At 47.6% G+C, this 12,027-nt stretch overlaps 2 protein-coding genes across 12 annotated transcripts in view; one reads left to right on the top strand and one right to left on the bottom strand.

The window, feature by feature from the left end:
- ATE1 (arginyltransferase 1) overlaps positions 1 to 2,357 on the bottom strand; it is a 154,048-nt gene extending 151,691 nt beyond the window's left edge. For 3 of the 8 annotated variants that reach the window (XM_073546597.1, XM_073546599.1, XM_073546605.1), the window contains exon 1: positions 2,223 to 2,357. In XM_073546597.1, coding sequence (XP_073402698.1) covers positions 2,223 to 2,307 — 85 coding nt within the window. In that variant the 5' untranslated portion in view covers positions 2,308 to 2,357. Of the gene's footprint in view, positions 1 to 1,812; positions 2,016 to 2,222 lie in introns of those variants that run through there. The other 5 variants (XM_073546604.1, XM_073546598.1, XM_073546601.1 and 2 more) reach the window with 3 other exon arrangements.
- A 16-nt stretch (positions 2,358 to 2,373) lies between these two features.
- Positions 2,374 to 11,159, top strand: LOC141049807 (uncharacterized). Of its 4 annotated transcripts, none has more exons than XM_073546609.1 (4): positions 2,374 to 2,495; positions 5,065 to 5,475; positions 8,550 to 9,820; positions 10,094 to 11,159. In XM_073546609.1, exons 2-3 carry the CDS (start codon positions 5,065 to 5,067, stop codon positions 9,054 to 9,056), a joined length of 918 nt encoding a protein of 305 aa, XP_073402710.1. In that variant the 5' UTR covers positions 2,374 to 2,495; the 3' UTR covers positions 9,057 to 9,820; positions 10,094 to 11,159. The 4 variants fall into 4 exon arrangements, with proteins under 4 accessions (XP_073402710.1, XP_073402708.1, XP_073402709.1 ...); XM_073546607.1 differs by having other exon boundaries at positions 2,424 to 2,550; XM_073546608.1 differs by lacking the exon at positions 2,374 to 2,495 and adding an exon at positions 2,501 to 3,353.
- Positions 11,160 to 12,027: the final 868 nt, after the last annotated feature.

Genomic DNA, 12,027 nt, shown 5'->3' with positions numbered 1-12,027 from the left:
AAATCTAATGACAGATTCCATTTTCACTGCATTTAAAAAGGCCGATCTCATCCTGTACTGAGCACCGATTGACAATATTCAAGTTTATCTACGACCGTTTTCCAGCCTGTTACTAAAGCTGACAAAAATTGATGGAAACAGGAGGATTATTATTAAAGCACCACTTCAGGGGTTTTTTTTTATTCCACCACTGGAGTGGTGCCATTACTGTAATTTCCCTGCCCCTAGTATTATACCTACCAGCTGCCATATTCAGCTGTTCCAAGTGACACTACAGTCCCAATCTGCCATCTTGTGACTGCAACTTCTGACTGACCAGTAATCAGAGGTAATGGTCACAAGCTCTCATTGTAAGTCTAAGAGACCCCCGTTCTGGCTCTCATAGACTTACATTGGGTTGTGACTTCCAGATCACCCAGCAAACACTGGAGCGATCCGGCTGGTCACAACCTGCTCGAGACTAACCGGAGCAAGTGACCTTAGTAGCACCACTCTAGCTCTGCAATAAAAAAAATCCTATGGAGTGATGCTTTAAAGGGAACCTGTCATCAGTTTTGGCCAAGATACGGACACTGCCTTTCAGGCAGCGCAAAGTGCTGCAGTGCGCAGGCGCCGGGAAAGGTCAGAGAGGCCCAGCATCGCACTCCTGCGCAGACGTACTTCTCTGCCCTGCAATGCGCAGGGCCTCTCTGACCTTTCCCGACGCCTGCGCACTGCAGCACTTTGCGTTGCCTTCATCAGGGCAGAGAAGTATGCCTGCGCAGGAGCGTGATGCCGGAAGCCATGAAGCAAGTAGGAGGGCGACATTGCAAAAAAAATGGGTGGCGCCGGACCTGCGACACCCATTGGACCTCCCCTGCCCCACCGGGTGAGTATAATAAAACTTATTTTTCTAATCTTTCAGATTGGTCTGGGAGCTTATATTCAGCATTATAGAATGCTGTATACACGCCCTGAAAGGCAGCGGACGTAACTTGTATTGGCCAAAACAGCTGACAGGTTCGCTCTAACCTCATTCTGTCTCCTGTTCTCGGCAGCACATTGTCAGTATGATGTGCTGCCAGGAACGATGATTTTTTTTTTTTTCCTTTCTGCAGCCAGCAAAGACAAGATGATCACCAGATGAATAAGCGTGTGGCTCACCCGTTTTGTGATTGCCAGCATGTCTACGTGGGTCAAACACTCAGTTTATCTAAATTAAACCTTAGTCATATAGGTGGGTTTGGGATGGTGTGAAAGAGGCTCTTGGCAAACCCTTACATGTCCTCTATAATAGACATGTGGTGCCTGTACATCACCAAGACATAGGAGAGATCGCCATCAGGACGCCGTCGGCAAGAGGAGGGAATCTGAATGTGAGGTCTTGTCGAGGGTCCCTGCAGCTATTTCTGCTTTTGTATTCAGGGTGGTCTGTTTGGGGGTTTATATCTTATTTAGGGGGTCTAGTGCATGGCTTGTATTTGTTTAAGGGTCTGTCTTAGTTTTGGGGTGTAATAAAGGGGTCGTATGTATACACAGAGTGCAGTAGGTTGGGGATATCGCCTCAAAGGTGGGCTGATACGGAACAACTAATGTCATTGCCCACCACAGTCCTAACATGGCAGCTGCATCGCTGACGGGACGAGCAGCAGGCGACCTCCATGGAAGTCTATGGAAACGACACGGTCATGGCAGCCACAGAACATGCACTGAATCCTACTGGGGAATAATAAAGTTGTGAGAGTTGAATCGCCCATCACGTGACCAGCAGCATCCACACACGAGCCGAGCTGTAATGATGATGGGCAGCTGTCAGCCCCTGGGGTCATTTACCTGACACCTCACTCCCCGCACTCTGACAACACTCAGCTCCTCACCGTGGGAGACGTTCCCGGCTTCGCTCTTACAATAGCCGCACCGGTTCCCATCCTCCCCACCAAAGTACTCCAGGATACTGAGCGCTCCTCCACCGGCGGACGCCATCTTCCTCCCTGCTCCAGACCCTGAAGCGCACAGCCGGCTCTACGCATGCGCACTACTCTGCCACTGCTAATCAAAACCGCCATCTTTACTACTGGCAATAGGAAACTTCCTGCAACACCGCACACAGCCCCGAAACCCGGTGGACGCCATGTTGGATAAGGGCAAGAAATATTTTTTTAAGCATACTGAAAGCAAATAAAATACTGACTACAGCAGTAACCGAAGTACAGTATCCCTATGGTTTCTGACGGGGGACGTACCGTGAGAAGCTTTTCCTCTTTCTGCTCGGCAATATCCACAAGTCGCCTCATCGCGTAGTCCTCGATACTCTAGTATGGTGTACATGTCTGCACCTGCGGCTGACAAATCACGGAGCGCAGCTAAACCGGAATTGTTCCTCCGCTGCAGGAGGCGCACAGAGGCGGAAACAGCGCCCAACTCCCGAGCATGACATAAACCAGCGCAGAGATCAGCAAGTCCGCAGTAGCCCAATCAAATTCCCCCTACCAACGAGCAAGACACAGGCGTGCGATGTAAGCAACCACCTGATTGGCTGACCCGGACAGCCCCGCCCACTCGTACCTACAGGTTTGATCAGTCTTTCCTGACCTTTTTCCTGTATATTCTACACCTTTATCTCCGGTTCTTGTGTTATCAATCTGATCCGAAATATATAAAGAAGCAGCCGCTCAGGTCACTCCGGAATCCTGCTCTAACATCTGCACTACAGCCTCAAAACGCACTCTCCATTACATTGCATGAAAAATAATATTGCTGCGTGCTGCACACAATGGTAAAACAATGGACACCATGATAGAACCTGATGTACCACATTATCAGTGAGTGGGGCCCATCTAGCACCATTGGATCCAGCTCTGGATTGTTTTCTGCCCAAACGACCCCGCAGACGTGAACAGAGCCCAAACCACCCCATTAATGTGAGCAGAGCCCAAACCACCCTGCAGATGTGAACAGAGACCAAACCACCCTGCAGATGTGAGCAGAGCCCAAACCAAGTGTCAGAGAGCCCAAACCACCCTGCAGATGTGAACAGAACCCATACCAGCCCGCTGATGTGAACAGAGCCCAAGCCACCCTGCAGATGTGAACAGAGACCAAACCACCCTGCAGATGTGAACAGAACCCATACCAGCCCGCTGATGTGAACAGAGACAAAACCACCCTGCAAGTGTCAGAGAGCCCAAACCACCCTGTAGATGTGAACAGAACCCATACCAGCCCGCAGATGTGAACAGAGACCAAACCACCCTGTACATGTGAACAGAACCCATACCAGCCCGCTGATGTGAACAGAACCCATACCAGCCCGCTGATGTGAACAGAACCCATACCAGCCCGCTGATGTGAACAGAGCCCAAACCACCCTGCAGGTGTGAACAGAGCCCAAACCAGCCCGCAGATGTGAATAGAGCCTGAAATACATGGTATAAGCATAAAGATCACCTCTGCAGTCTGAAAAACCTGAATTGCAGGCTTTCTCATAGGATCAGACGAAACCCAACAAATACATCTAAAGTCATACCGAGATACTTCCTAAGGATTGTGCAGACATTGGCTGCGACTTAGGCTATGTGCACACGTAGTTTTAGGTTCTGCAGATTTTTCCGTGCGGATTTGGAAAAATCCGCAGGTATATTCTCAGGTCAAAATACCTGCGGATTAGCCCTGCGGTTTCACACCTCTACAATGGAAAAGGTGTGAAACCGCAGCGGATTCCGCACAAAGAATTGACATGCTGCGGATTTGAACCCGTGGAAAAATCCGCAGCCTGTGCACAGCGTTTTTCAGTTTACCAATGAAAACAATGGTACTGTACAACGCAGCTAGATCTGCTGCGGTGCCGCAGAGCCTGAAACGCCGCGGATCTGCAGCAGAATCCGCACCGTGTGCACATAGCCTAAGGGCCCTTACTGGGATAGAAACACTTAGGCCGGGGTCACACTGGCGAGGAATACGGCCGAGTGAGAGGCGCTAAAAGCACGCATTAGACACGGACCAATGATTCTCTATGGGGTCCCTCGCACCAGGCGTATATTTCTCATCCGTATTCTACGCTACGTGCCAATCGCAGCATGCTGCGATTGTCAGCGTACTACGGCCGTAATACGCCAATGCAAGTCTATGGGTGCGCAAAAAATACGGATTACACACGGACCACACATGTGACCTGCGAGAAACACGCATCAGGTGTCTTTTAGCAAAGCTGGCAATTCAGTGCGCGATACAGTAAACTCACACTGACAGGTTTAATAAAGAATCGAAAGAATAGATATATACACATAGAATACATATGTATATATATATATAAATATCTATATATATGCATTCTATGTGTCTATATCTATTCTTTGGTTTCTGTTATAAACCCTGTGATAGGGCTCCATTATATGTCTATTTTGCAAGCCTGCGAGAAAATCTCACCATACGGATGCCATACAGATTACATACGGATGCTGACATGTGCAAAATACGCGACCACACCTTGATTACGGATGACATACGGAGCACTATTTAGGGGTCTGTCATCCGTATTACGCATGTAAAATACTGACCGTATTTTGCGTCGGTTAGTGTGACCCCGGCCTTAGGAAGAGCGTTTATTTAAACAAAAAAATATTTAGAGTGATCAAGTAAATGATTTTTCATCTTCAGATTCCGGAATATCTGCTTTACCTAAGACGTACAATTTCTGCGTACGAATGTTGGCTGTGATTTTCACGGATAGCACTCGTACTTATGAAAGTTTATGGGGCCATTCACATGTCCATTTTTTTTCCCCTGACCGGGTGGTTCTCGGAATATATCAGTAACATCTCCTATGTTAAAATCAGTAATGCAAGTCAATGTGTCCATGGAAAAATCAGACCAGACTCGAACCGTTATATATATATATATATATGCGATCATATATCTGCAATTATAACTCTCTTTTACATATTATATGTACATTGTGTCCATACGCAGTGGCCTGGGCAGTCATTTTAGTTTTCCTGACGCGCCCCCATTGTTGCTATTTTGTAGCGTTTACCTTTCCGGCCTGTAATGTAACGTTCTCACCATTTCCTTTTTTTTTTTTTTCAGATGTCATCCAATAGCCAAGAGTTTATTCGCGAGTTGATAGAGTTGTATCGCTCCATGCCATGCCTGTGGAAGATCAAATCGGCGGACTATAGCAACAAGTATAAGAAAAAAGAGGCTTATGAAAAACTTGTGCTACTATTCAAGCAGCATAATCCCAGTGACACGGTTGATGAGACAGTCGTTAAGAAAAAAATTCAGGCCCTACGGACTGTGTACAAAAAAGAACTTAACAAGGTTGAAAAGTCAACGCAGTCTGGGGCCGGTACCGAAGACGTCTATGTACCAAAGTTGTGGTACTACCACTTGATGGAGTTCACCCGCGACCAAGAAGTACCACGACCGATGTCTAGTTCTATGTCGCAGCCAGAGGAAGAAGAAACTGTGATACAGCCTGACTCCCCTGTCGCCGATGTAAGTGTATTTTTTGCGTTCCTCAAAATTGCATTTAACATTACTATGTACATGGCATAGTTGAATAGAAATGAGTACATGATTCATCCCTTCCACTACAGATAAGAACAAGCTATAATCCCATGGACAACCCAATCTTTACTCCAGTGTTCAATAAGAAATGGCTGGTCTTTGAACCTAGAATAGTTTGCTATTAGTAGAATCTAGAATTATGAAATATTTCAGAATAAGCATCAAAGATACATACAATATACATATTACAAAAAAAATAAGGGTCAACAGTAGAGATGTGCGGATCTTTTGAAATTGGCTTTCAACAAATTTTCCCCCAAAATTTGATTCACCTTGAATAAATTAGTTGCAAACTGCATTACTGAAAAGCCGAGGCAAAGAGAAGGCCAGTATTCTGTGCACCTCTAAACTTACTTTCATGTTATGGGTAGAGATGAGCGACTTTGCCTTTTTTAGGGTCGAGTCGGGTTTCATGAAACCCGACTTTCTCAAAAGTCAAGTCGAACGAAAACGGCCGACTATAGGGAAAAGTCGTGAAACATGAAACCCAATGCAAGTCAATGGGGAGAAAAGTCGGCAGTGAGTGGAGGACTGTAAACACACCTGGCATGAATTTTAACCCTAGAGGCGGCAAAATCTCTCCTCTCCCACTCCAGCTACGCTCCGCTTCTCTCATTGGCTGAAAAAAGTCACGTGCAAGCATTCGGTGAAACCCGACTTTGGCGCTTGGGTCGCCGACTGCATGGCCGACTTCACACTGTGGTCGGGTTTCGTTTCATGAAACCCGACATTGGCGAAAGTCGGCAACTTTTGAATCTGACCGACCTGTTTCGCTCAACTCTAGTTATGGGTTAAATTGTTGTATGAAACTCAGGCTTGTTAAAATTTTGGAAATTGTTCTCGTGATCAGTGAGATATTGATTAAAACCTTACTTTTCGAAGCAGGTGTACTTGTTAATGTGTATATATATATATATATATATATATATATATATATATATATATATGCTATGAACCGAACCCGTTCTACGCCCGGGTGGCGGGCATTTTTAGTGGTACATGGTCTCCCATCCTGGTATGTGCCGCCCCCCTTCTATCCTGGTGTGCATGGCACCTTCATCCCTATTTTGGTATGTACGGTACCCTCACCCCCCCCTCCCAATCCTGATAAGCATGGCACCCTATTCCTCATCCTGGTATGCATGGTCCCCTCACCCCCCAATCCTCATATGCATGGTCCCCTCACCCCCCAATCCTCATATGCATGGTTCTCTTACCCCCCCCAATCCTGGTATTCATGGTCCCCTCACCCCCCCTATCCTGGTATGCATGGTCCCCTCACCCGTCCTGGTATGCATGGTCCTCACACCCCCCTTTCATGGAATGTGTGGTCCCCTCACCCCCCCTTTCGTGGTATGCGTGGTCCCCTCACCCCCCTTTCGTGGTATGCGTGATCCCCTCACCCCCCCTTTCATGGTATGCGTGGTCCCCTCACCCCCCTTTCGTGGTATGCGTGATCCCCTCACCCCCCTTTCATGGTATGCGTGGTCCCCTCATCCCCCTTTCGTGGTATGCGTGGTCCCCTCACCCCCCTTTCGTGGTATGCGTGGTCTCCTCACCCCCTTTCCTGGTATGCGCGGTCCCCTCACCCCCCTTTCGTGGTATGTGTGGTCCCCTCACCCCCCTTTCCTGGTATGTGTGGTCCCCTCACCCTCCTTTCGTGGTATGCATGGTCCCCTCACCCCCCTTATCCTGATATGTATGGTCCCCTCACCCCCCTTTCGTGGTATGCATGGTCCCCACACCCCCTTTCTTGGTATGCTTGGCCCCCTCACTCTCCTTTCGTGGTATGCATGGTCCCCTCACCCCCTTTATCCTGATATGTATGGTCCCCTCACCCCCCTTTCGTGGTATGCATGGTCCCCACACCCCCTTTCGTGGTATGCTTGGCCCCCTCACCCTCCTTTCGTGGTATGCGTGGTCCCCTCACCCTCCTTTCGTGGTATGCGTGGTCCCCTCACCCCCCTTTCGTAGTATGTGTGGTCCCCTCACCCCCCTTTCCTGGTATGTGTGGTCCCCTCATTCTCCTTTTGTGGTATGCATGGTCCCCTCACCCCCCTTTCGTGGTATGCATGGTCCCCTCACCCCCCTTTCCTGGTATGTGTGGTCCCCTCACTCTCCTTTCCTGGTATGCGTGGTCCCCTCACCCCCCTTTCGTGGTATGCGTGGTCCCCTCACCCCCCTTTCGTGGTATGCGTGGTCCCCTCACACCCTTTTCGTGGTATGCTTGGTCCCCTCACCCCCCTTTCATGGTTTGCGTGGTCCCCTCACCCCCCAATACTGGTATGCATAGTCCTCTCACCCCCCATTTCCTGGTATGCATAGTCCTCTCACCCCCCATTTCCTGATGTGTATGGTCCCCCTCAACTCTATTAAACTACACACATACAAAAAAAAAAACATTTATACTCACCCTTCTTCCCTGTGCTCCAGCGCTGCCTGTCACGTTCTGCTGGAGGCCGGGGGAGGAGTCTAGCGCTGGAGTACGTGCATGCCCATAGCGCTGTCTGGCGCCATATTGCTGAAGACACACTGCAAATGTGTCTTCAGTAAAATGGCGCCGGATCGCGCTATGCACATGCGCGATTCCGGCCGCACTCCTGCCCCGGTGTCTGGCCGAAAAGAAGCGCCGCGGCAACGCTCCTCTCGGTCAGGTAAGTATGTAAGTATGGCGCTGGACATAGCGGTATGCAGTGTGTATGCGTACCGCCATCTCCGACGCCATACACACTCCTCGCCGCGCTGCCTCATTCTGTCTGGAGCCAGACTGAGCAGGCGCGTTGCGCTTGCGCAGTCTATAAAGGCTTCGGACAGAGTGACGCTTAGCCAATTATATTATAGATACACCTTTAATTGTTTTGTCCCACCCATTTTTAAACAAAGGTGAATGCCATTTCATATCCTGTAGCGCTAGTCCTGCCCTCACATTATTTTCTATGTGATCTATTTATAGAAAATAAGTTTATTTTCTGTGCTTTAACATGCATTTTCTGTTCTTGCAGGATCGTAGTGAAGATCTGTCACCAATAACATGTGGCAGTCAGGACATCCCTAGGACGCCAATCAGTACTGAGGACAGGACGCCAATCAGTACTGAGGAGGCAAGTGAACCAGCTGGACCTTCCACTGTACCTCGGCGACTCTCATCTAGTCGCAAACGAAAGGCCACCACCCCGCCGTTACCTGATTTCGTGGATTTGGCTAAGAAAATTTTGATCCTGCAGGACAAACCACCCATTGGCGGGTTTGCACACATGGTCGATGACAGACTTCGCACACTTGATCAAACTCAAAGGTTGCATGCGGAAAGGATTATTTTTGAGATTTTAAATAAAGCGGCAGTCGGTAAACTGACAGACACGTCAGCTGTATTTGAGGTCAATTCAGTTTCCCAATACTCATGGCCGCCGATGCAAGAGCATGTTCCGAGCACACCAAGGAGGGGGATTGAGCCTACACAAAACATGAACCTTGGGTCCCCCCAGTATCAGGCTTCCCAAATTCTTTAATCCAGCAAGGCAACTACTTAATGATTCTGACTGTTATTATGCACAATTATAGTTTTTTTTTCATTTTTTAGTTTAATTACTTATGCCCTTTTTTGGGGGGGTTTGGTGTTAGGCTGGAGTCACACACAAGGTAGAAAAATACGGACCGTATTTTACGTCCGTAATACGCATAAATGGTCCCTAAATAGTGCTCCGTATGTCATCAGTTGTCAGGGTGTGGCCACGTATTTTTCTCGTAAGCATCCGTATGGCATCCGTATACCGTTTTTTTCTCGCAACCTTGCAAAATGGACATTTAACGGTTTTGAGGCCTGCACATAATTTAAATCATCAGCACCAACCCTATTTATTGCCTCAACATCAGGTGGCAGCCTCCAATCTGCCCATTTTGGTGCTGTGCTTGTGTGGGTGTCTTGCTGGTTGTTAGCAAACATGTCTGACACACTTCAGTTCACCCCAACTGACCGTGTTCTCTTCAACTGGGTTTTGTCCAGGCGCTTTGGCCAGCCATACCCAGTGATGGATCCGCGGAGGAGGAGACGCATGTGGGTCCATCCACTTTTGAGGCAACGACTCACAAGAGGTCATTTTCAGCCCCTCTATTCTTCCCTGCGGGATCATCCGGAAAAATTTTACAAATACTGTCGCATGAGCCTTGCAACATTTGATCTACTCTTGGAGACAGTGCGCCCTGGGATAACCTTTCAGGACACAAGGATGCGCAAAGCTATATCTGCAGAGGAGCAACTTCTGCTCACATTACGGTATGTACTACACAACCACATTCTCTATGTTTATGATGTGTTGCCCAAAGTTTTTTATTTTGTCCTAAGTTTAATGCCCTCATCTTATTTCAGATATATATAAACTTACAGACCAGAATGTTATGTGTAATATGTACTGAATATCACGTAGTGATTGTGCGACCAAATATATGTGCGTTAGTAGATATGAATCACTAACAAGTTTGGTATGTATGTACGTGGTGTTTTGTTAATTTTTGCCTTCTAAAATGTTCCATTTCTGTTGTTCTTCAGCTTCCTGTCCACTGGCCTGTCTTATGCCGCCCTCCACCGTGAGTTTCTCATTGGAAGATCTACCATTTCTGGCATAGTCAGGTCGACATGTAGTCAAATATGGTCAAGACTACATTAACTCGTCATGCCCGAGCCCAGGACGGAAGACTGGTTGAGGATATCAAGGGACTTTGAGGAGGAATGCCACTTTCCTAATTGTATTGGGGCCCTTGATGGCAAACATATCCGGGTGCGTAAGCTGCCGAACTCTGTTTCACAATTCTTCAATTAGAAACAATACTTTTCTGTTGTATTGTTGGCTCTGGTAGACCCTCAATACAAGTTTATATTTGTTGAAGTTGGGGCCTATGGAAAGACTGGAGACTCTAGAGTCTTCAATACTTCCATTATGGGTCGGCGGCTACGCACCAACCAGTTGGATCTACCACCACCACGCCAGCTACCAGGATCCACTCAAGAATCAGTCCCTTATGTCCTTGTGGCAGATGAGGCATTTCAGTTAACGCGCAATGTCATGAGGCCATATCCCCGGCGCAACCTGGACCACCGGCGCTGAATTTGTAACTTGCGCCTATCACGTGCTCGGCGACTGGTGGAGTGTTCCTTTGTCATTCATTGGGCCAAATGGCAGGTCCTACAGTCTGCAATTCAGCTGAGTGAACAAAATGTAAATGAAGTAATTAAATCATGTGGCGTTCGCCATTACTTCACCAGTATACATGATTGTTCCTCCTCTGCTGGTGTTGTGCGTGGGTAAGACAATGTACGTAGGGTGAGACCACCTATCAACCCTCAACGTAGACCGCTCTCTGGGCTCAAAGTGCGTGATATTTTCACAAATTACTTTGTCACCTGAGGGGGAAACCTCTTGGCAAGAGCATGCTGTGTCTATGTTGTAAATGTTTCTTTTTGGGCTTTGGGAAACTATATATATTACAACCCCTTATGTCTTTTCTCTGTTTCTAAATCAATGTGTAAGCATATGGCAGCATGTCGTGATGTAAGTGCATCATTGATAAAGACAACAACAATTGAAAGTTAAAACTTTTTATGTATCCTTTTTTTAAAGGCCTTATGAAGCCTTATGTTATTTAGCAAAATGGCCATAATTAGCCTTAGAACACAAAAAAATTGTTAAAATGTTACAATACAGCAATTAAAGGGAATCTGTTACCCCTTTTTTGAGATATCATATAATGATATCATTCAATTGTGTGTCACATAAGGATTCTGTTAGTACTTTTGCTTCCCCCCTGACCCCGCACCTTTCATGCATAAATACCTTTTTTATATCGGTTCAGATGTGTGTAAACTGCCGCTGTCCGTTCCGCTGGGCGGGGCTTATTCAACTGCTCCCCCCCTCTCCCTGTCTTGCTCTACACAAGAAAAAATGCGTAGTGCAAGACAGGGAGGGGGGGGAGCAGGTGAATAAGCCCCAGACAGCGGCAGTTTACATACATCTGAACCGATGTTAAACAAGGTATTTATGCATGAAAGGTGCAGGGTCAGGGGGAAGCAAAAGTACTAAGAGAATCCTTATGTGACAAACGATTGAATGATATCATTATATGATATCTCAAAAAAGGGGTGACAGATTCCCTTTAACCACAAAAACACACACAAACTTATAAATTGTAGTATGTAGGGGGGGGGGGGGGGGGGGAGAAGGCGGCAGCCCAGCCTGTGTTGCCTGAAGGCTAGTTTGGCCACCTTGGCCCTCGGCCTGTGTGGGGGCATACTCTTGCCCATGATGGAGGTAGTGGGCCGGCTCATGGGCTTGAGGTGCATACTGGGCACTATATTGGAGACGACTCTCCTGTTGAGGCTGGTAGGGCCGTGAATCTAAACCACCATAATGGCCATGTCATCCCCAACCAGATTGGGACCAGCCTCCAACATTGGCTGGGAACAAGTGGCCATATTGGTGTGCTGGG

This window comes from Dendrobates tinctorius, unplaced genomic scaffold (assembly GCF_039654945.1).
Source record: "Dendrobates tinctorius isolate UK_male_01 unplaced genomic scaffold, ASM3965494v1 ptg000149l, whole genome shotgun sequence".
Taxonomy (NCBI): Eukaryota; Metazoa; Chordata; class Amphibia; order Anura; family Dendrobatidae; genus Dendrobates; species Dendrobates tinctorius.
The sequence above is the reverse complement of the archived record's forward strand: the minus strand, read 5'-3'. Positions and strand labels throughout refer to the sequence as shown.